Below are 24507 nucleotides of genomic sequence, written 5' to 3'. Positions count from 1 at the left end.
ACTGGGATGAAGTGCAAACCTGCCATGCCGTGATTAACGTTTTTGGCTTTACCTTTATAAGTAATAAAATGCATTGTGGTGTTGGTATAAAGTTGTGTTATCTTATGGTTTAAGTAGCCTGTCACAATGCTGCTGAAAATACACGCTAATTCGTAATGCAATAGCATCAATGGGATAAGCAAATAGCCATCGACTGCCTGCTAGCTAGCATTTACCACTTTATAAGGATTAGCTAACGTTGCCTGTCAGAGAAAGTACTGCAACTTAACCTTACTAAATGCATTACTAACCGATGCTGCATCTTGCAAGGATTCATGCGACAATGCAGATGAATACAACGCTGTAACATTAAATCTGTGCCTCTCCCACCACAGCAGCATCACTCGTGTATCAGTGATGTGAGCGGATGTCAAGTTGATGTCGCTAGGTACTTAGCTTCAGCCAATGTTAACTCAGTACAGTGTAAAGTGTGGGATAATGTAACTATTGGGACAAACCGTTGGTGGTCTTCCTGTAGTGCAGCCGCGAAACAAAGCCTCAACTTCCCCAAACAGTGTTGTTGAATGATAGAATGATGTATGGGCGCCCTCCGTCCCTGGTATCCTAAGTGGGAGTGGCTGTAGTCAGCAGTGAAGTACCACATGTGAACTGTGTGTGCGACACTCAGTTTACAGCTAGAATTAAAGCGTAAAGGCTAGTATTGTTAGAATTTCCTTTGTTTGCCGCCTGCACGCTGTTTACGTTGGTCGCGTTATATGTAACGTTGGTAACTGTCAATATAGTTGTAAGTTGCATCCATTATTCATTTTGAACCTAGACTGCCTGCCTCTTGTGTTGCGGTTGGTGTTTGGAGGAGTGAACTCCGTCACTTACAGATGTAAACAACGTGACGTCGCCAAGTATATCCGGCACGTGGCTCGGTTAACCTTCTTAATACTGTCCTGGAAAACAGTTCCTGATTAGTGAAGCACAGTAGGAGCACTATACAGCCACTGTCGCTTATTTACTAAGTTTAGATATATTGTTTAGTTGTTTAAATATACCATCAAAGGACTGCAATTTACTTTTGATTTTGAGAATGGTGTACTGAAACATTTACAACTTAATATTAACCTGTTTTTGGCAAGATAGTGTTTTGCCAGTCTGGTAAAAGCTTTTTTATCACTAATAAAATGACTTGAAGTTTTCATTCTTACAGTAACAGACTAGTATTACCACCCACTGGCTGGATTAATTAAGTTAATTTGTGTTTGTAGCTTGAGTCCCTACTTAGATCCTAAGTCCATACTCCTGGGGTAGACCAGAGTCCAACAAGTGTCCAAAAAGTTTTGTTGTCAAATTGCAGTTTTTTTCCTCTTAACTCAGTTCAACAGAAAAACAAAACATTTATTTGCTGATCATACTTTTTTATAAGCGACAGACTTGTGACACCATGTGCTAAACTTCTTAATGCGACAGCTCACTGTTGGGTCTATCGAGATATATGTTTGTTAGTCAGCTGTTTGGAATTGTTTCTAAACACACAGTTCACATGACTTTGCCTGTTGAATTTGTTCTGTGCACTCATGACCCCTCCCTCTGCTGTCCCTGTTGCAGAGCTCTATGCCAGCAATTATGACAATGTTAGCAGACCATGCAGCACAGCAGCTGCTGGACTTCAACCAGAAATTGGATATCAACCTGCTGGATAACGTGGTGAACTGTATACATCATGGGGTGGGACCACAGGTATGTTTTTAAACATATACATTTGCCTTATAAACCATCTGACACAAATAATGTTGGTGTGTACTTTTCAAATGTATAATAATGTTTTAAATGAAAGCACAAGTGGTTGATTTTGACAGGCATTGTTCTCCTCTGTTGCAAGTTGGCTCTTAACCCACACCTGACTTAAAACACAACCCATGTTAATTCTCCCTTTTTGGTTCTGTTCACATGATGGTTGCAGCACAGACAAGTCTAGAAACGTCTGTTCTGTTTTCTAGGGGCGCTTGCACAAGCATAGTCAGCTTTGCTAATTTGAATCAGAATGAAATCTATGCTTTTGGTTAGTATTCCATTTAGTCTGGGTGTTTAATAATGTAGAAATAAAAGCAGACCAAAGAAAATAAATGAATTCTGAGTGCACCGTTCAAAGGAGCATATGTATTAATAATCACAGAAGTTTTTATTATTGGTCAACAGTTTGGCTGTGTAAACAAGCAAATCAACAAGCGTTGCAAAAGCACTAAGCAAGCAACATGGAGAAGGACGCGCCACAGATACGTTTGGTGATACTGGCAGTGATCCTGTTTGGTGTTCCTACCAAACCATGTCCTATTTGGTCCAGATATCGAGCAAACATTGAACCTGTGCAGTAGTCTAAGTCAGTCCTCGCCCAATTTTTTCTATCCTGCCATTCACCTGTCTCCATCTCAACAAATGCATGCACAGGCAGTCCATAATACCTTGCAGTTTGGTTCGTTTTCTGCAATAGGCTTGGATTATGTTCTCACTGCAATCAAATTGCACTAGGGTTTTCTTGCAAGCGGTTTGAGAACACCTTTGGCAAGCAATGACGATGATTAATGCGTTAAAATCTGTTTTATTTTAACCGCACCAGGACCTAAGTTCGAATAAAATGTATTATATATCGGCTTTTGATAGCGCCCTCAAAAACATTGAAAGGTTTCTTCATGGAACCTTGATGATGCATCTAAATTGTCATTCATATTTGTATTACAGCAAAGAATGGCACAAGAAGTGTTGACACACCTAAAAGAGCATCCGGATGCCTGGACCAGAGTGGACACCATCCTCGAGTTCTCCCAGAACATGAACACCAAAGTAAGCTCCATTCCTAAAAAGAACCTTGGTGAAAAGACACTAACCTGTGCTTTAAGGAAGTGTATAGTATTACAAATACCTCCTGTAAAATGAAAACAAAACACAACACTAGGCCACAGTGTTCTTTTCAAACCATATTCTTTTAAATTACGTAGAATAAGCTTTTTGTGGATCTTTGTAATGAAAGCAGCCCAATGCACTGTGTGAGTGCATTTTGTGGGTGCACATGGCCCCCAGCAGAAGTGGAATACTATTGGCACCATACCCTAGCTCTTGAGCTATGCAGGACCTCTGTCCTTCTCATAAAAGGAATTCTGTTGGATCGGAACCTACCAGAGGAACAATTGACTCTCCTTTTGAACTGACCCTGTTGTAATGCAATACACTACAACATGAAATAAACCTTTTACAACTGTGCCCTGTTGGGTCTGAACGGGAATGAGCCCACTGTTATTTTACCAATTTCTCTTAACCATTCGATTATATCAGCTATATCTATTTTGGTACCAGTATCCTTTATGGACACTGGTCTATATTTCACTGCAAACTCAAGTAGGGGTGTAAATTGAAGCAATTTGTTGGATATTCATTAGAAAGACATTACACAATAAACATGCTTACTATATCATTTGCATGCCTTATTGCACATACATTCGAGACTTAAAATGCAAGACAATTCAAATCCCCGTTTTATAGAAGTGAAAAAGGCTTTTAATGTTGCCCTATACTCTTGCTAGGTACTGTAGACATATGAGTTTATCTGCATGGCCAGGGATCAGATGATGTGCAGGCTGATACTGTAACGCCCTCGTGTTTACAATCTGATTCATTAGGTAAGTGGGGAAAAACAAAAGTAACAGATCTGAGAAGATAGAGCTGCAGGCCATAACGTTTAGTTTGAGTGAACAGCACATCGTCAAGAACTTGAGATAAAAAAATATCTACACAGATTTAAAATCTATATATTATTTTCAGTTAAAAATATATTTGATTTTCCAAATGAATAGGCCCAATTAAGCTATTGTCATTAAGATCCCTTTCATCTGTCTTTTGACGTTCTCAGGTTTGTGTTGCACTGACACAGCACATGAAGCAAACTGCCTACACGGAGGACCCAGTGATTTGTTATTCAGACACATTCAGGGATTCACAATAGCATTTACAAAACAAAATGGACTGATATTTAAAGAAAATCAAGCCTATTCCTTAAATCTAATGATAATAAAGGAAATGGTAATGTAGTGTTAAGGGAATTTAGGTTCTGAGTGTGAAATAAAGTGCAATGCATTCAAGACTTCCTCAAAGTACATGCGTGAAATTTGCCTTTTTTCATTTTTGCTTGCCTGTAATTGTGCATTTAACACTGACATCCATTACTAATGTCTAAGTTGATTTATCAACAGTACTGTTTCTAGTTCTACATTTGTAATTTGCCAAGAAATAAGGGCATTAGATAATAAGAGGAAACAAACGGTAACCACCTCTTGAATTCTGCATTTATCTTGTTTCGTTCATTTTAAAAGTGCGTAATTCCAATTTTTTTTTTGTAACTACAATAGTTATGATTTATTTTTAACAAAAACAATGTAATGAATTCAAGCTGTGACTATTTGATATTAATCACAATGTTCCATTATGTTTATGGCTTGTAATAGGAAGAAAAGGGGTGTGTCATCCTGTGCATCATGACACAGCTAGGCTTTGACGGCAGGCCTCCACAAGGTCTACCCTTTTTTAAATTCCCTTTGACTGAATTCTGTTCATCCGTTTCTATTGCATCTGTTTCATTGGACAGAGGGAGGGTGCAGGCTGCAGTCAGTAGGCTCCATAGATAGACAATGTGTTGATGGCTACCTTTCACCTGTAGGGATCATGGCTCTGTTCCCTCCCCCCCTTCTCTCCTTCTACAGCACATCCTCTTCCTCTTCTCCCCACAGTTCTTCAGCCAAGACCCTTTTGTAATGTGCTTTGCCCGCTAAAAAGTCGCAAAGTATTTGACAGTTCCCTGCTGATGTCTCTTCTCTTACCTCTTGTGGTGGTTTGTGCAAAGCGTGGCAGTTAAAGGTGGAACCAAATGTATGCAGCACTTTCGAGTGACACCGGTCAATGGTGTACAGTCAGTGTGCCTGAAAATGAGATTTCACCTTTAATCTTCCAGCACCCATTGTCTGTAAAAAAGCTCTGTAATCCCTCTCTAATAACATCCTATACTACATGTCATTTTATTTTTTTGAATCATTGTACTCCTCAAACGATGATCCCTACAGTTGAAACAGTCAGTTGAAGTACCGCTAGACCAGAAACTAACTATAAATAAAAATGTTTCCTTTTTTAATTCTTCATACTTCTCTGTAAAGCAAAAATGAATCCGGGGCATAACCTTTGGTTGGTCTTGCTGTTCCTTATGACACACCAGTTAAAGGGATCTAATTTAGGCTTGCCTCAGACTTGAATCATAATCTATATTTTAGCATTGGGGAAATTAAATCACACATTTTAGGGTTGGGTATCGCTGAGATCATTTTTCGGTTTGGATTCTGGTCATCGATTGTTGCTCTTAAAGGTGGGGTAGGTAATTCACTTCAGAAACACTTTTTGTTATATTCCATGGAATGCTCTTAACGTCCCGATAGCAATGAATATCTTAAGTGCTTTGACAATAAATACATTAAAGAAATTCATCTGTGGAAGCCATAGTACTGTAAAAAGCACGACCAATCATTTTAGCCGGCCCGGCTAAAATAACTGGATGGCCTACCTGCCTATCAGCCTTCCATCTGTGCACAAACTTATCTAGTGCCCTCATTGGTCATGTGCGCGTTCGTGTGTGTTGGAGGAGGGGCTCTGTAAGGGAGTCTGAAGGAAGGGGCAGATTTTTTTTTTTCAAATTCTAGCGCACTCGAGCTGGTTCCTCCATTCTTACCTACCCTACCTTTAAGAGCTTGTTCAGATCCTTGGCATGCTATAGGAGTAATAAAATATAATAAAATGTGATGGAGAAACACCCTTTTATATTTTTTGAAGATTTAAGTTGCAACAAAAAGTCATTATTATTTATTTTGATATTTAAAATTATTTGTATTATTATAGTTATTATTATTATTATTATTATTATTATTATTATTACTACAATAGTTTTTGTTTGTTTTAGTAACAAACATGAGGTAGATTAATTTGAATAATATCATAATCCCTGTTTTACAGTAGTTTTTGGGCATTATGACTACAATGAATATTGAATAGTAACACTGCATGATGTTTTTGGGCAGTATGACTACAAATAAAGCAATCTGTTCAAATCCTATGTTCGTCAACGGTGCTCACGCAACAAAAGAAACCCTGTGTTGTTGTTGTTTTTTAAAACACTGCATGATGTTTTTGTGAACACATGTTATTTCAGGCACCTGAAAGATAATAAAATACAATCCAGGACGTTGAGATAAAGTATCTTTGTTTTGTGTAGTCAAACATGCATTCATTATACACTTTATTCTACAAATCATATGGTTGACCTTGACCACATTACGCCAAAAAAAACACTTGTCGATGCCCAACCCTCCATAATGTTTGTAGGCTCAGTCAAATTGAAAATAGACCTTATTATGTCTTTTACACCATTGAACTCCCCCCAGGAGCAAACAGAACCAAAGCTGCTTAATGGATTGTTGTATTTTTCTGCTGTCTTTTGCTGTCTGGTGTGATGCTGGGAGAAACAGCACGACTTCTGCAGTGTTCCAGCTTAATGCTGCTTGCAGAGATTAAAAAAGACAAAGTGAATGTTCTGCGTACTACAAAATCTGCATGATGTGTTTCAGTCCAATTTAATCTAGAATGCAAGTTATTACAGGCTGGTCCACTTCATACTGTTTTTGGTTAGTATTATAAAATGATACAGTGCTTGTTTTTGAGTGTTGATATAATCGCTTTATTCTAATGCTTCTCCCTCCTTGCATGTTACAGTACTATGCTCTTCAGATTCTGGAAACGGTTATCAAAACAAGATGGAAGATTCTTCCCAGGAATCAGTGTGAAGGTAAAAACTGCTTTTTTCCCTTCTTTCTCACAAAACGTTTTAATTCTGTCAATGCCGGTGCTTTTTTAAATGTGGTGACGTGCCGTTTCCATGTCAAGGAGAGTTCCCCCACTAAGCATGCTGGTTTGTTTTCTGCTTGACCGGATCTCACTGACCACTGCAAGCAGGGATTGATTCTGTAGCAGCTGCTTTAGAGAGGAAACCACCAAAACACCCAAACACTGATTTTGAAAGCTTTCTGAAGAGGCATCTTTAAAAGTTAAAGCTAACTGTGCTCGCTTACGTTGCTTTTAAAATGCTAAAACTTCCATGTATACAATTTCTATGCGATAGTATCTTTCAAAGGAATGGTATATGCAGTGTTGCTCCTACCATTGTCTTGGACGGAGCCCCTTGAAATTCAAGGTGTTTTAAAACAAAAACAAAATTATAATTATATACATATATATATCAGGGTGTCTGCGGGGTCTTAAAAAGTATTAAAAGTTGATAAATCAATTTAGCGAAAATTAAGGCTATTAAAAAGTATTAAAAAGTATTAAACGGCATTTTCCAAGGTATTAAGAAGTCCCACAGCAACGACAACATGAAACACCCTTTAATTTACTGAAACGACATGTCGGGAAACCCCCTCAAGGCGGCCCCATGCATAGCGCGCAGTAAAATGCTGCTTCTTATTTTAAGTTTCGTTGCCTTGCTCCGCTCTGTGGGGGAGGGTGGGGGGGGGGGCACTAAACGACTACGGTAAAGATAACGGGTCCCAGGTCCCAAGGTGGGTAGACTAGCATACGCAACGCTCTGGGGGGTCCAAAGGCTCCGTGTGTAAGCCCAATATGATCATTTTCTTATAACGATGAAATAGCCCCGCCTCCCTCTCCCCACGTCTCCTGCTGCTGCTGGGCTGTCAGAAGAGGGGGAGGAAAAGAGAGGCAGGCACTGTTTATTAAATATTATTATGCAGAGAACAGAGTCGTTATCAATTTGTTTAAAAGCTCAATAAATAAGAAAGAAGACCTCTGACCGGCACTTTTCAAATTTTGTACGGAAGATTTAAACTTTAACGGACATGTTGACCGGCGGACATTTTTTTTAACGGAAACTCTGCCGCACGGTCCCCTCATTCCTTGGAAGAGGTGGAGAGGTGGGTGTTTTTCATCTGCTGTGGACTACAAGGCCGGATTAGTACCTCCAGGGGCCCCTGGGCACTGAGCGCTCATGGCCCCCCCCCCCCCCCAACCAGTGGCGGACTGGGGTGAAAAAGATGCCCAGGGTTTAATTGACAGACAGGCCCACTTAATGCGCGGCATATTGTATTTTTTTTCAATTCCGAGCGGCCCTCCGGCCCACGAACAGCACCGGTCCACCGGGAAAACTCCCGGTATTCCCGATGGCCAGTCCACAAAATGTGACATGAGTGAGGGTGGGGATGTGATTCGGCTATACACCGCCACCGCGTAGTAATAAAGTTGAGCGCATACATAGTGAGACGGTTTAGAAAATATATTAATTTGACCCTATAGAAAAGCTGTGTTATTTATGGTGAGTGTCATTTAAAACAATGTATGATGAGTGAGGTTGTGCCCGAAAAAAATCGGGCACAACCTCTTGTAATCTTGTCACTGAGGGCCCTCTTTGCTCAAGGGCCCCTGGGCACTTGTCCAGGTTGCCCATATGGTTAATCCGGCCTTGGTGGACTACCTGAGAGAACACGCCGTCCACCGCGGAGAATAAACAGAAGGGCAACCATGCTCCGGGATCTTCTTCGCTGCTTTTGGTGTATTTTGTGGCGGGAGCAGCGCCACTTACAGGCCTGGCATATGTACTACAGCGTTTCCAGCATTTCCAGCGGTTTAGTGTGAACGGACACGTTAATGAATCGAATGCGTGTGAACGGAAGACTTTTTTGCGCTTGCGTATGCGTTTTATCGTATGCGTCCTCGTGGGGTCGGGGTCCAAGCCAAACTATATCCGGTCACAGAGATCTGCTATTTTAAAGTAAAGTCAACACATATCGACCCTAATATAGTCTATATTAAGAACGAGAAAAGTCTTAACATATATATCCTTTTTTGTAAACATACGACAAATGTGTGAGGGTGATGACGTCAGAGCATCGTCCTATGTGCCAGGGCTTAGCCCCGGACAGCCCCAGCCCAATTTAACCCCTGGATATTTGTGAGGGAGCTCCTATATGGCATTACCCCGCTGAAGCTCACCAAAGTTTAATATATTTCATAGTTCAAAGTTTTGTCAATTGTTTTGTTTATTGGTCAAATACTCGTTTCTAATGGTTTCTGAGGAGTTTTACTGGAATGAAAGAGCACAGAGTACAGAAGCAACAAAGCAGCATACTGCATTAAACCTGACCTTCACAGAGAGGTTGAAGTTCATGTGGAGAGGAGGCTTCAGTAGTCTGTCTGCACTCTGTTTAGTTTTGCTATCTTACAATCAATATAGTAAATGTGAGGTAAAGTGTGTCGCCAATGTAACCGGTTAGAACTCAAAGTTGCGATGAGGTCTTAAAATGTATGGAAAGGGTCTTAAAAAAGGTCTTAAAAGGTATTACATTTGACCTCAGGATTCCTGCATATACCCTGTATATATATATATAGCACCAAATTGCAACTAATCTATATCTACTGTCACTTTTCACATTGAACATGTGCTCTTTCATTAAATAAACTGAACGCTTTCATTTTAAGTTGTGAGTTCAGTGTTTTTGACCCTAAGAAACACTGATGCATTAATCAATAACAATAATCCAGAGCTCCTCTCTCTGCTCCAGAGGATTAAAAAAAAAAAAATCCCAATACCCCCCCCCCCCCCCCCCCCGACCTCCCCCCCGCTCAGGCAGCACCCCCCCAAAGCAGTAAGCCTTGGGGAAACACTGATATGTTTTTGCTGTTGTCTTAATGCACCTGTAGGAGTAAGAGAGGCAGATTAAAAGCAATGTCTTTTTTCAAACTACCTCTAGCAGATGCTTATTTTATACCTTAGTTGGATGGGGATGTTTCATTAATAAAGATCACATATGGGAAATTGTTTACCAGAACATTTCTACTTTTAAAAATGTTTACACTTTAATTGTTGTCTAATTGCAAATGTCACGTATCTAAACATCTTTAAAACAAAATGTACTGTCCCTTGTCACACCTGCTGCTTGTACAATAATAATCTAAACACAGAATGGGATGACACAAAATTGTCTTAAAATAGTTTACAAAACAAACAATACCATTTTTAATTTGATAATCATGTGCAAATCATTTGATTCTGCCTTTTGCTCAAAATTCGTTTTTTCCCATTGACCGAAGACTTCCCTACTTCTGACCGTAGATGCCTGAATTTTGTGGCAAACCCAGTGCAGGGCGTCCGGCAAGTATGTCTTTTCCCCCTTGTGTCAGAGTATTGCTTTGTTTTCGGCTCCGCTCACTACACCCCAGCACATCACTTTCAGAACACAGATACCAGTAACAAATGCGAGGGAGCTGAAAACACATGTTTTGAAGATGCTCTGCTCACATTGACAATCTTTAATGTCTATAGAAATCTCTGGGGAAAGCATTTGCCCTATAGAAGTTCAGTGGCAGTCGCAGCCCACATCTACCATATGTTTACCACTTTGTAAATGAAGGACAACAATGCAAATGTACTGGAACAAGATTGGCCAGATTCCATAGTTATGAACTGCAGACTGTGTTCAGTTACATGCTGCAGGCTCATTGTCATGTCAGGATGTGTTTGGATTTACACATTTCATTGGTGCCTACTCACAGTGTTCTTCTGGTATCTTTGTGTGTTTGCCAGGTATAAAAAAGTATGTTGTTGGTCTCATTATCAAGACTTCATCAGATGCATCAAATGTGGAGGTGAGTACCTTTTTAGAATTCAAATTAAACGTTTTTTTGGGGTAAAATGGGTTCTAAATTAGTATAGAACTTAATTACAACTTTGAAATGAAAATGTCTCTAGGGTAGGCCAAAACAAACAGAAAAGTATTGGTGAATTAAAATAAAAGGTTTAACAAAAAATCTAAAAGTTGTTGACCAATCACAACAGAGCTGGCCAGCTAACCAATCAGAGCAGACTGGGCTCTGGTTTCAGACAGAGGGTGAAAAGAAAATAAAGTGCTTTTTGAACATTATAGCCTGGAGACATGCCACAGTAGAGACACAACATACATATGAACTTGCAAATAAGCAAAATATGGTACCTTTTTAAATAGTAAAGTTGTGGTGAAATACATTTCTTTGAGATGTAGTGAGCAAACAACTAAATACATTTTTGTCAAGTATTCCTTTAGGAAGTGTTTAACCTACACTGACACTAACCTCACAGCATGTGGCTCTCTGCTGTTCTAAACATAAATGCTCTGCAGCTGTGTGAATCAACTCAAGTGAAAAGCACTGATTAGGTTTAAAAAGTGTATCCCTTCTTCTGGATTACGGTCACTCATTAATGAGCGGCACACCTGAAAGCATGCATCTCTCACATGAGAGCTTTCTGAGCAAACTGTATGATCATCACATGGGAAGCAGGAAGCATGTTGGGTAATGTGTGTAGGGAGTTTCAAAACCTTACCTAACCTAAGTTGTGTTGTAATAAATCAATATGTTTCCCTTAAGTGCCTTAGATTAAAGACAAATAAATAGCTATTCAAAATTGTTGTCAAACTACTCAGGATTATAAAAAACAGAAGAAACCGAAACTAAGCTGGAATTTAAAAAGGATATAGTGGATGAATACACATTTGCTTTTAACTACAGCTTAGTTTAGTGAATAAGGGTCAGGTTTGATGATGGCAAGGTTTGAAAAAAGCCTCATTCTGATACACCAACACCTGGCTTTGATTTTGTATTACTAACTTCATTCTGAGAAAGCACATAAAGCCCAAGTGGTAACATGATGTATCTACTTTTGAACTTCAAAATAAAATGTTTGACTTTTAATCACGTTGTTGTCTTTTATCCCTACCACCTTTTTTAAATGTATCTCTATGGGATTCTTGACTGTATTGCATTTGAACATCTGATAAATTGTTAAATGCTGTGATGACATCATGGAGCAATTGTGATGTGAAAATGAGATCGTAGGACATTATTTAATTATCCCATGTTTATTTGTATTTTTCAGAAAGAAAAGGTGTACATTGGAAAGCTGAACATGATCCTTGTTCAGGTAAGTCTTTATTGCCAATGTCAAAGAATGTCATAATGCAAACAAAATAATCAAATCACATTGTTGTAGCACTGGATCTGTGTCAGATCAACATGCGTTCATATGCAGGCATTCTGCATTATTGGCTTACCCCCTTCACACATGAGCTGTGACATGAGGGAGAAGTGCAACGGTTTTTATTTTTGGTAAGGATAAGCCAGTTTTATCAACCTTTTTGTTACTATTATTGCAAGGACCATATTTCCAAATATTTGAGTAAAAAACGTAATGCAAAAGAATGGCAAGAAATAAACTGGGTTGTACATGTATTATGCCGTTATGAATCCAAATAAATGTGTTCAGATAAAAATGTCACTTTTTGATTTTATAAATCCTTTTTGTGTGACTAAATAATGTTAGCTTGCTAACTCACTTAACAAGCTTTTCTCTACCTGGTGGTGTGATCGTAAAACTTTATAGCTTATTGAAATTATGTATTTTCATTTTTCACTTTTATTGAAATCCTTGAGCACTCTGGCCTAGAAATAACTAGCATCGTAAATTACCCGAAATAGTTATTTAATCTCAACTATTTGGCAGTACCTCTGCGGCCCACTAGATGGTGTCTGAGGCCCACAAGTGGACCACGCCCTACTGTACCGTGCTCTGTTAAAGGTCTCATGTCATGGCCATTTCTACTGATCATAATTCCATTGTTGAGGTCTACTAAAATAAATGAATACTGTTCAATTTTCCAAACTCACATTGGTTTCTCATACAGCATCTCTGCAAAGTATGTGTATTCACTCTCTGTCCTAAACGGCTTGTTGGAGCTCGCCCCCCCCCCCCAGTGTGCTCTGATTGGTCAAGCGACGTGCAGCTGCTCGTGAGGAGCTGCTGTGAGGAGCAGACAGGGCTTCCGTGTCGGCGAAACAAATACAGCAAGAACAAGCAAAACTCATCCTGAGCACACACAAACACTCACAGCCGAAGTGAAAACAATAAGTGTGGCTTGATATTGAGTAAGAAAAAGGTTTAGAACGCTGTGAGTATGGGTCTCTGCGGAGAGCATTTCTCCGCCATCCCAACATAGTCCGAAAAACGTTTACCCATTTAAACAGTTGTGGTAGATACCTTGTTTGTTTTAAACATCATAAATACACAAACAACAAGGAATACTTACAGGTTGTGTACCCGAATCTCCCGCTGGTCCAAACAAAGTATGAACAGCATCGCTCTTCAGTGCCCTATACGCTGTGCATATCCGGCATGAATCGATGAAAGGTTTGGGAAGCTTTGTTTCGTGAAAAGCTGGCAGAGGGTGCGGCCATAGCTCTGGGCGTGGCTACTGGGTATCCCTACGTAGCGATACCCAGGAAGAAAATGAGAAATCTCCAACGAGGCGTTTTGGGGAGGTATTTTCTGTATTAGAGTTTTACTCGCTACAGGGTGTACTTTGGGGGTTTATGACTCTGCAGACAGTTTACATGCAGAAAAACCTGCATAACACACAAGGGGACGGATAATAAACGGAAAAGCAAGACATGGGACCTTTAAAACACCAAAATGTTTTCCTAACACCACAGTGTTGCAAGCAAGAAAACTAGACAAGAATATATTAACTTTGGTCCTACTGGAGAAGAAAATACATTTGTATTTAGCTAAAAACAACAAGGTAGTTGCTTGCTGCTGGAAACCCCTGAGTCAAGGAGGTCGGTTAATTCTCTTTTCACAGTGGTTACTGAATGTTCGGCAGAATGTAGACGATTACACATGTATAAATAATGAATGATAGAAAACGGCTGAAGCCTTTTGCCTTAGAATACTTAAGGCAAACTAAAAGCTCTAAATGAGTGAGTTCATGATAATGTCATTGGTGTGGATTATGGATTAATGGCTCATCTTTAGCTATAGTGAGAAATCTGATGATTATCGTGGAAAAACGTTTTGGTCTATACACCACATACACTAACCCTAATAGTTTTTTAGCAATCTGTATGTGTAACACAACACTGTACGTACGGTTCATAAAACAAAGTAATGGACGCTGACAGTCTGTTGTTTGAGCATCTTAATGCTGCCTCAATTCTCCCCTCATCTTTTGGAAGGATACTTTTAACCTCAAGATGTCACAATTAATCTGACGAACACTTTTCCAGGTCAGCTAAGCTAAAATTGCATATGAATTCTCTTTGAATGTCTCAGGCCATGCAACGGATGTTTATAAATTGTAGCTGTAGCTTCGTGATCGAAAAGAGGATCACAACGAATGGAGAATCAGCAGTGTATTATGTTTTAAATAAACATCAAATAATATCTCAAGTCATTATTGATAAAGCACTTTTTAAATCTGCTCGGAGGTTATCAGCAATAACTGATAAGTCCAGAACAACATATTATATATCAAGTCGTTTCAGGCATGATTGTACCTTTACTCCACAAACGCTGGGTCGTAGGAATGAGCGGTTCACTGCTGTGTGCCGTCGGATCAACAAATTAGTGTAGACTTCTTCTGGTCCTTGCTGTGAGTCATTAAGATGTTTATCAGAAAGTCTTGAGTCGGAAAGATTTGACCACCGGATTTATTGGAAAGAAAGATGGGTTTCTTCAACTGATACCATTCCCTGATTCTTATGGCTGTTTCCAAGAAGATCATTTCCCATTTTTGTATTTAAAACAAATATTGATATTGATTACCTGTAGTTTATGCTTGTTGTTCTGAGTGATAAAAAGGCTAAGATATAGAGAGCAAATATGGATGATTTAAAGTTTCATAGCTCTGACCTTCTTCTTCTTTCGTGTATCGTCGTCATATGTCCAGCTCAGTGTCACAAAGCCACGCTCTCGTCTCTGGTCCCACTTGGAAGAGGCCAGCCTCTGAAGGAGGTCTGTACAGAGGACAGGTGGTGATTATGTGGTCGGCAGTCTGCTCAGGCTCGCCACACTCGCATACTGCGCTGTCTGCCAGGCCCCACTCCTTCATTGATGATTTGAAACGACCAACCCTAGTACGGAGGCGGTTCAGTAGGGTCCAGTGCCGGCGTGGTAGATGTTCTCCTTCGACTCCATCTCCCGGGTCTTGGATGTGATGGTGCAGATGTGTGAGCTCAGCCGACTCCCATTCCTGCTTCCAGGAAGTTGCTAACCATGCCCTTGTAGACAGGTCCTCAGGGATGGAACCAAGCATCTCTTGTGCTCTCCTGTTGTAGGGGTGACGGGACTTGAGTCTGCTTGGGGTCGCTGCCTTAGTTGTGGTTTCATGCAGGATATGCCAGTCATGTTCTTGGGCTTTCCTTGCAAGTGCAAGGGTAGCGGCCTCTCGTCGGAGGCCGGCCGGGGCAATTCCCGCTAGGACTGGCAGGTAGGACACGGGGGTGGGCTTCAGGCAACCAGTTATGATCCGAAGGGCGTTGTTAATGACAGGATCAATCTTCTTCACATGTGGGCTTCTACACCAGACTGGGGCACAATATTCGGCAGCAGAGAACACCAGGGCTTGTGTGGATATTCGTAGCGTCCTGGCGGAGGCACCCCAGGTTGTACCAGCGAGGCGGCGGATAAGCGAGACCCTTGCTGTCACTTTGGCTCTCACTTCTTCCAGGTGTTGTTTATAGGACAATGTCCTGTCCAGCCGAACACCGAGGTACTTGGGGGCTAGTTGGTGCTCCAAACGTTTGTTGTCAATGGACACCGATAGTTCCCTTTTTGCCTCTCTGTTGCACAGGTGGTATGCGGCCGACACAGTCTTCCCAGTACTGAGCTGCAGACGCCACATGCGCATGTAGGCAGCCAAGATGCCCATGTCCTGGTTGAGACCCTGTTCCACCGCTGACCATGTTGGTTGACGCAGTATGATGGCCAGATCATCCGCGTAACCATATTTACTGGATGTTATCTCCGGGAGGTCGTGGATATAGATGTTAAACAGCAGTGGTGAGAGGACAGACGACCCCTGTGGCACCCCGTTCCTCAATCTTCTCAGTCTGCTTCGCTGGCCATCGCTGGTCCGAAGGATGAAGCTGCGGTTGGACAGCATCTCCATTAGGAACTTCACCATATGCCGGTCTGGGATTGTCCTCAGCAGCTTCAGGTGAAGTCCACGGTGCCAGACGGTGTCATATGCGGCCGTTAGGTCGAGCAACACTACCCCAGCTTTGTCTTTGGCCTGAAAGCTGTCCTCGATGTCCTGGGTGAGCAGGGTTACTTGATCTACTGTTGATCTGCCCCGCCGGAAACCAGCCTGTTCCCTTGGAAGCTGTGGGTCTACTACTGGCTCTATGCGGCTGAGGATCATCCTCTCCAGAATCTTTAAAGGGACGCAGAGCAGCGAGATGGGTCTGTAGGCCTTGGGGTCTTCCGCAGTTTTGCCTGGTTTCAGCAGAGCGATAACAGCAGCACGGCGCCAGGTCTTCGGCAGTTTGGACCTCTGGAAGCAGGATGTAAAAAAGGAGCAAAGCCAGGCAGATGTTGTCTCACTCTGGTGGGTCATGAACTCCGGATGGATATTATCATGCCCCGGGGACTTGCCTTGCCTAAGGTTGCTAATGGCCGCCCTAAGTTCAGCTGTTGTAAATTCCCCGGAGATGTCAGCATCGACACTGGGTGCCCTAGAGATGGAAGATACCTCGCGCAGCGTAAAGCGGGCGAAGTTCTTGTCTGCACCTTGGAATTGGCTGTTCTTCAGGAGCTGGGCTGCAATGGCATCTGCTGTCACAGGGCTCTGACCTAACCAAATATAACTGTCAATTGCTTACCTGGCAAAATGAGAAGGTGCATTTAATTATCGGAATAATATAATAGTATACATTTCAGTGCATTCTACTCATCTGTGTCCACACTGGATTCTACTTCTGAATGTAAAACATTTTGACACTACCGGCTCGTGTGTGTGTGTGTGTGTGTGATGTACATTCCCATGAGGGAGACAGCCATTGGCTCACTGGCTACATGAGTGACTTTGCATTAATGTCAGTGAGACTGAGTCACTGCTTGCGTCAGCTGAGCTCATGTTTTGGCCCTCGGGGACTGTAGAGCTCCAGATTCCACACTCGTCCCCAGGAGACTGTGATTCAGATGTTTGTGCACGGGGTGTTTGTAGTAGTTAGGGGATTGCTTATAAATATGTGATTTCGTTAACACTCTAACATTCTGACTGTTTACTCATGAATGATCAAAGTGTAAATCAGAAACTGGGGCACATGCCTGACTTGGGACTGAAAGGGTTGTTATTTTTAGTAGAGTCACAGTAGCAAATGTCACAGTTACACCAACATACTGCATGTGTATGCCCCGTGTACATATAGATCCTGAAGCAGGAGTGGCCCAAGCACTGGCCCACCTTCATCAGCGACATTGTCGGGGCGAGTCGCACGAGCGAGAGCCTCTGTCAGAACAACATGGTCATCCTCAAGCTGCTCAGCGAGGAGGTCTTTGATTTCTCCAGCGGCCAGATGACCCAGGTCAAGGCAAAGCATCTAAAAGACAGGTCAGCATGATGATCATCACACACCTCCGGAAGCATAATCATCTTATCTGTTTTGATGTCAAAAACCTACAGTAGGGTCTATGTATTAGACCAAACCACCATAATATCATAATAACCTTCAAGAATACAGAGTGAGTGTTTCCAAGATTTTTTTTTGTAATGGAATATCACTATACATAACTTTATACATTCAACATTTATAGCTTTTTTTGCAAAATGTAAGACTAGATTCTATTCCAGCACTTGCAGAACATCGTAAACTAGAAAGGCAGATGTCCGTTGTGTTTTATTGCATTCACCTTGACTGAACATCAGAATACATTCATACATTTAATGGAGAACAGAAGACCTTCAGGTGAAATAAGATCCGCCCTATTTTACCAAGAAAATGTCACTTTTAACGACAGTGACCACAAGAACTGTGTCAGGATATGTAAGATTTAGCCCCGCAAATGATAAAATGTCCTGTGCACTCGTTTTACAAGAAATGAAGGGGAGTTCATTTGAGAGAGAGATTCTGCCGAAGTGCAGGCAGATCTGTAAAATGTCAAAATGTGCTAAATGCAGACAGTATTTTTTACTAATTTCTGTCTTTCAGCATGTGCAACGAGTTCTCCCAGATATTCCAGCTGTGCCAGTTTGTTATGGTATGCAGATCTTCATATCCTAAAAATGTTTTGCATCGCTGTACAATAATTTAACATTGCTTACCGAGTAGTGTTTGTCCTTCACCTGTTTATCGTCTTATTGGTTTGCACCTTAGGAAAATTCCCAGAATGCCCCTCTGGTCCACGCCACTCTGGAGACCCTCCTACGTTTTCTCAACTGGATTCCTCTTGGGTACATCTTTGAAACCAAACTGATCAGCACATTGGTGTATAAGGTATGTTCACAGATGCACACAACTCATTCAAGGACTTTAGACTGATCCAAAATGAATTGTTTGGAAAACAATATTACTGACCTCTTAACAGTTTTATAGCAAGCAAGCTTAAAAATACTTCCAAATCAAGTTATATACACACACTAATAATCAATACATCCTTTACTAACCTTCTGTTTCTTATGATTTTACAGTTCTTGAACGTGCCCATGTTTCGCAACGTGACTCTGAAGTGCCTCACAGAGATTGCCGGTGTGAGCGTGAGTCAGTACGAGGAGCAGTTTGTCACACTCTTCACCCTGACCATGTGTCAACTCAAACAGGTGCGTAAGGCTCAGATAGGGCAATGGTCACATTCTCATTTCTTGTTGTAAACATACTAAAGAAACTATTTTGATCTAGATGCTGCCTCTGAACACTAACATTCGTCTGGCCTACGCCAACGGGAAAGACGACGAGCAGAACTTCATCCAGAACCTCAGTCTGTTCCTCTGTACGTTCCTGAAGGAGCACGGGCAGCTCATCGAGAAGCGGCTCAACCTCCGAGAAACATTAATGGAGGTAAGAGAGAATACTGTCGGACACAAGGACACTGTTCAACAGATGTACAGGAAGAATAAGAGAAGAACATTGTCTATATAAAGAATGAACAAATACGTTTCATGTAGACTAGAGTGTTGGAAGAAGCTCTGAGATATTGTACTTAAGTACATGTATCAACGCTAGAGTGACATTACCCCATTTGGGAATCATATTAAAAATGTTTGGATTATAATACTGATATATTAATGTGTTCATCACTTTAATTTTGCACCTGCTAATGGTGGAATTTATTTAAATTATTTTATATAAAGCTGGGTAGCCTTACGTCTAATAATATATAATAATGTATTATTTTATTAATTTCTTGTGTTAATCTGAGTCTGCAAGGCAGCTAGTTATTTAAACTATGAAATACACATAGTGTAAAAGGACTCAATAGTACAAAAGTAGCATATAATAAAAATCAAATGTCAAAACGTCATGTGTATTTAACTACAGAACATAAATGTATGAAGTAAATGTACTATATCTATCGAACTATCTGTCTATCCATACCACTGTATAGAGCACAGCCTCCATTTTCTAATTGTCCCCCCCCCCTCTCCCAGGCCCTCCACTACATGCTGCTGGTGTCGGAGGTGGAGGAGACTGAGATCTTTAAAATTTGTCTCGAGTATTGGAACCACTTGGCTGCTGAGCTGTACAGAGAGAGTCCCTTCTCCACGTCCACGTCCCCCCTGCTCTCCGGCAACCAGCACTTTGACGTGCCCCCTCGCAGACAGCTCTACCTGCCTGTACTCTCCAAGGTACCACACACAGACAATTACACTCTGTTTTAATCCTTGATGTAATAATTAATGCATTGTTAGGATGTCAAATACTTTAGAGTGTGCACTGTTGAATTTATGAAAGCAATGCATCTTTAAAGAAATAATGATTTTCTGACACGTTAGAGGTTGTGCAGCAGTGAATTGTTTCGAGGTGCAGAAATGTTTTAGTAGAGTCTCAGCTCGCAGTCATACCAAGAATCAGTTGGCACTGGTTAAGCAACAGGTGGCTGCCAAACTGCTGCCAAAAGACTTTCTAGTCACAACGTTGCTCAACTTGTTTTCCCTTTGGTTTCAATATTTTACCTTACAACACATAGTGTATGGTGTGTGTGTATAAAAAGGGACACACATATCATGGTTTGAATATTAAAGGATCATATACAATGACATGTGTGCGTATGTGTGAGCGCAGTGGCTCTGTTCCTCCATGTGTGTACGTGCTGACAGATGTTATTTCTTGTGACAGGTGCGTCTGCTTATGGTAAGTCGGATGGCCAAGCCGGAGGAGGTGTTGGTGGTGGAGAACGACCAGGGAGAGGTGGTCAGAGAGTTCATGAAGGACACCGACTCCATCAACCTCTACAAGAACATGAGGGAAACTCTGGGTATGCACTGTTTACATTAATGTGGTTCCTGTATGGCTTTTCATTCAAATCCATTCTAGTACATTTAGCATTGATTGTGCAAAAAAGGATTCCTTGTCGTTTTTATTATTTAATGCTTTGATATTGTTAGCACTGCAAGCTGGCAGTCATACAATAAAATGTTGTGCTTCCTTAAGATAACATGTGGAATTGTCACTTACATTAACTGTCACTGACACTGAACCCCAAATTGCTCCTGAAGGCACCACAAGTCTATTTAAATGATATTAGGTTAGATGATGAGCAGTTTGGCACTTTGTTTGCCAGCCCTGTGTGTTAATGATTAAAATTAGCATGTGAAGTAGATGTGCTAAGGCGTCAAAGACACAAGGCGCTATTTGAAAGTACATTCACAACATTTTTTTTTAAGAAGAAGAAGAAGAAGAAGAAAAATACATATTTTGGCAATGTCAATGCAAGGCAATGGATGATGTGAGAACATATTTATAGTATCTGTATACCATGCAACACAGAGACATATATTGATAAGTTTCACTCGGCATTCGACGGTTTCTGTTCAAACCTTTTTTTTCAGGTTCAAACATTGTTTTAGCTGCAGAGAGATGTGCTTGTGGCTTTAAGTTCATTCACACAGTGATAATACTAATATTTTGTCCTCTGCCATCCTGCAGTGTACCTCACTCATCTGGACTATGCAGACACAGAGCGTATCATGACAGAGAAGCTGCACAACCAGGTGAACGGCACCGAGTGGTCCTGGAAGAACCTCAACACGCTGTGCTGGGCCATCGGCTCCATCAGCGGGGCCATGCACGAGGAGGACGAGAAGAGGTTCCTGGTCACCGTCATCAAGGTACACAGAAACCTCAACCTACCACAACTTTAACAACTATAAGTGTGTTTATATTAGGGCTGGGAATTTGAAAGCAAATGTGTATTCGAATATTCGACCCCCAAAAAACGGCTAACCAATTCACCGAAATGTACATATCCTAAAAAAAAGATGAGGTTTGAGTCTGCGTGATCTGCGTGTAGGGAGGGGCAGCAGCCATATCATTAGATAGAACTAGATCTGATGGATTTGGACATAAACGCGAGTGAAGTATAACCGGACGCGAGAGAGAGAGATCAGCACCTGCAGCTCTGCCCGCTGTGAGGGACCGGTGAGCGGAGCAAAACACACCTTTAGACCTAACACATTTAGCTATGACACTGTCGTGTACATTGAATTATTCCATTTGATAATATGTAATCAACTTAAGCACCCCTCCCAAAAAACAAAAAAAAATAATTTCTCATATTCGAATACCTGAATAATTTCAAATATTCGATTAATCGTTCCCATCCCTAGTTTATATAGGTCAATATCACCAATTACACCGTCGTCCTTAGAATTTAGACAAGACAAAACTCCTTAAGGAAACCCTGTAGTTATGCAGGGGAGGGATCCCTCAACCAAGAAACAGAAAAGCTAAATATGTCTTGTGAACAGAAAAAACTATATAATAAAATGAAAACATAAACAATCACTGAGTGTGTTCAGAAAGGTTTAGGTAATAATAATGTAAATTAGTCAAAACTGACTTAAAAAATGCTCACAACTACGATTAAAATACAAAATCAACATTTAAAGCTGTTTAAAAAAAAAAAGATATATCATTGCAGTTTTTCCTTTTCTGCTCTGGTCATGTGGTCACTCTGATGTTAAAGAATTGTTCACACCATTGTGTAGAACACTGAACATTGACTGTGTCTTCGTTTCAGGATCTCCTGGGTCTTTGCGAGCAGAAGAGAGGGAAGGACAACAAGGCCATCATCGCCTCCAACATCATGTACATCGTCGGCCAGTATCCTCGCTTCCTCAGAGCACACTGGAAGTTCCTCAAAACCGTCGTCAACAAACTCTTTGAGTTCATGCATGGTGAGAGATTTGGGAAACATACATTGGTTTTAAAACGTGGTTCTATGAATACCACAGTTTTAAATTAGGTAATTTAAATGCAACATTATATCCCCCTTCATGCTCTTTCTCCTTCAGAGACCCATGACGGAGTTCAGGACATGGCCTGTGACACGTTCATTAAAATCGCCCAGAAGTGCCGGCGCCACTTTATCCAGGTGCAGGTGGGAGAGGTGATGCCCTTCATCGACGAGATCCTCAACAACATCAACACCATCATCTGCGACCTTCAGCCTCAGCAGGTCAGCATTTTTATTTCTACAGTTCTGCTCGAAATTGAGTAAGGGTTGCAGCGAGGGGATCATTAATGAGAAAAGAACCCAGACAGATGAGCAGAGATTCCTGTCTTACTAATGAATGGCTAAATGCACATTATCCTGCTAAATTCTCTTAGTAAATAAACCGATTTCACTTACAATATGGAATTTCAACAACGGCAACATAACTTAAAATGTCCGCAGCACTGATCAAGCTTTTGTTCTCCAGACCTGTACCGAAAGTCAAAAAGTCTGTTCCCATGCCACGTTACCTTTTAGTGCTTACTCTCCGGTCTTTCTTCTTCTGTTCATTTCTCTGTCGTCCAGCCTTATATCTTTTATCCTCTTTCCTTTCTTTTTGGGTTGGTATTCTTTATCTTGTTAGCTTTTGCTTGTCCTTACTGAGGACAGTTCAGCGGTCAAGTGTTATTTACATAGAAACTTAAAAAAGTTTTGCATTGTATTTTCTGATAGAGTATCAGACAGGAAACAGTTTTTATCTTAGCAACAACTGACCTTACATTGACCAAACGTCTTTCTGTGGATTGATATGATGCTGTCTTAAGTTCAAAGCGTCAGCGTTAGCAACAGTCTGCTATCCCTTGTAGCAGTCTGCTATCAGTAAATAGCTGACCTCTGAATATCTCTATTGACCAATCAGAGTTGAGTATACTGTGTATAAATTCTATTATTCGTTCAATCAGGTTTTAATGTTGACAATTGTCCCTGTTTCTGTCCAGGTGCACACGTTCTACGAGGCAGTAGGTTATATGATCGGAGCCCAGACAGATCAGACAGTTCAGGAGCACCTGATAGAAAAATACATGCTGCTTCCAAACCAGGTGTGGGACAGCATCATCCAGCAGGCCACCAAGGTAAGAGACCCTCGCACTACCACATGCTGAAGTTTAACTAATGAACCAATCTATTTATCTATGATAGACAAAGAAGAAGAGTGTGTTAATCATCTCTCCTCCTCAGAACGTGGACATCCTGAAGGACCCGGAGACTGTGAAGCAGCTGGGCAGCATCCTGAAGACCAACGTGCGGGCCTGTAAGGCCGTGGGACACCCCTTCGTCATCCAGCTGGGGCGGATCTACCTAGACATGCTCAACGTCTACAAGTGCCTCAGTGAGAACATCTCTGCCGCCATTCAGACAAATGGTAAGGGAGATGTGTGTTTGGGATCATACAGCAGACTAACAACATGCCTGTGGATTCATCTCGTAGTGTTTGTTCCACAATGTTGCATGATAGCTGATAAGCCTTGCTGAAACTAACTTTTATTTTCATTACCAATTAATCTATGGATCATATTTTAAAGATATATTTTGGGCCAGAGAGACACAGTGGTGAATTTTGAACTGGCGTACAGGGCAGCAGACAGGGCAAATGTTATTATTTTTCTGTCAATCACTAATGGTTGCAGCTTTAGTGAAGGGGCCCTTTTATGCTTTTTGGGGTTTTCCCTTTCCTGTAGTGTGTTATATATCCTCAAACGCCTCCACTGGACTATGGAACAGTCGCACTTCTATTGGCTAGCGCTCAACAGCATTGTACGGGATAGGCAAAGGGCGGGACATCTCTAAGCGGTTGACCAATCACAACAGAGCTGGCCAGCTAACCAATCAGAGCAGACTGGGCTCTGGTTTCAGACAGAGGGTGAAAAGAGGTGCTGCAGCACAGGCAGTATGAGAACAATAAAAAGCTTTTTGAACATTAAAGCATGGAGACAAAAGGCACAAAATACAGATATAACATGGAAATGAGAATAAGAGGGCCCCTTTAAGGTCGCACAGCAGTTATTAAGGAATGCAGAGGCTTCATAATGTATTGCCTCATATGTATTGCCTTGCCCTTGTGGAGGACTTTTTGTTTGGGTTATAAAGCCAGTTTACAGATCTGTACACTGCAATGTGTGTCC

General features: G+C 41.2%; 1 protein-coding gene across 3 annotated transcripts in view; it reads left to right on the top strand.

Annotated features, from left to right (window-relative positions):
- xpo1b (exportin 1 b) overlaps positions 1-24507 on the top strand; it is a 43691-nt gene that overhangs the window by 4039 nt on the left and 15145 nt on the right. For 2 of the 3 annotated variants that reach the window (XM_079691028.1, XM_079691027.1), the window contains exons 2-18: positions 1597-1728; positions 2728-2829; positions 6790-6862; positions 10670-10731; positions 11996-12040; positions 17323-17504; positions 18103-18151; positions 18268-18387; positions 18582-18710; positions 18790-18948; positions 19539-19736; positions 20227-20365; positions 21037-21218; positions 22130-22286; positions 22404-22567; positions 23323-23457; positions 23564-23747. In XM_079691028.1, coding sequence (XP_079547154.1) covers positions 1603-1728; positions 2728-2829; positions 6790-6862; positions 10670-10731; positions 11996-12040; positions 17323-17504; positions 18103-18151; positions 18268-18387; positions 18582-18710; positions 18790-18948; positions 19539-19736; positions 20227-20365; positions 21037-21218; positions 22130-22286; positions 22404-22567; positions 23323-23457; positions 23564-23747 — 2206 coding nt within the window. In that variant the 5' untranslated portion in view covers positions 1597-1602. Of the gene's footprint in view, positions 1-1596; positions 1729-2727; positions 2830-4484; positions 4552-6789; positions 6863-10669; positions 10732-11995; positions 12041-17322; positions 17505-18102; positions 18152-18267; positions 18388-18581; positions 18711-18789; positions 18949-19538; positions 19737-20226; positions 20366-21036; positions 21219-22129; positions 22287-22403; positions 22568-23322; positions 23458-23563; positions 23748-24507 lie in introns of those variants that run through there. The other variant, XM_079691029.1, reaches the window with a different exon arrangement.

The sequence above is a fragment of the Notothenia rossii genome (genome assembly GCF_949606895.1).
Source record: "Notothenia rossii genome assembly, chromosome: 6".
Lineage (NCBI taxonomy): Eukaryota > Metazoa > Chordata > Actinopteri > Perciformes > Nototheniidae > Notothenia > Notothenia rossii.
This window is presented reverse-complemented; position numbering and strand designations above follow the sequence as displayed.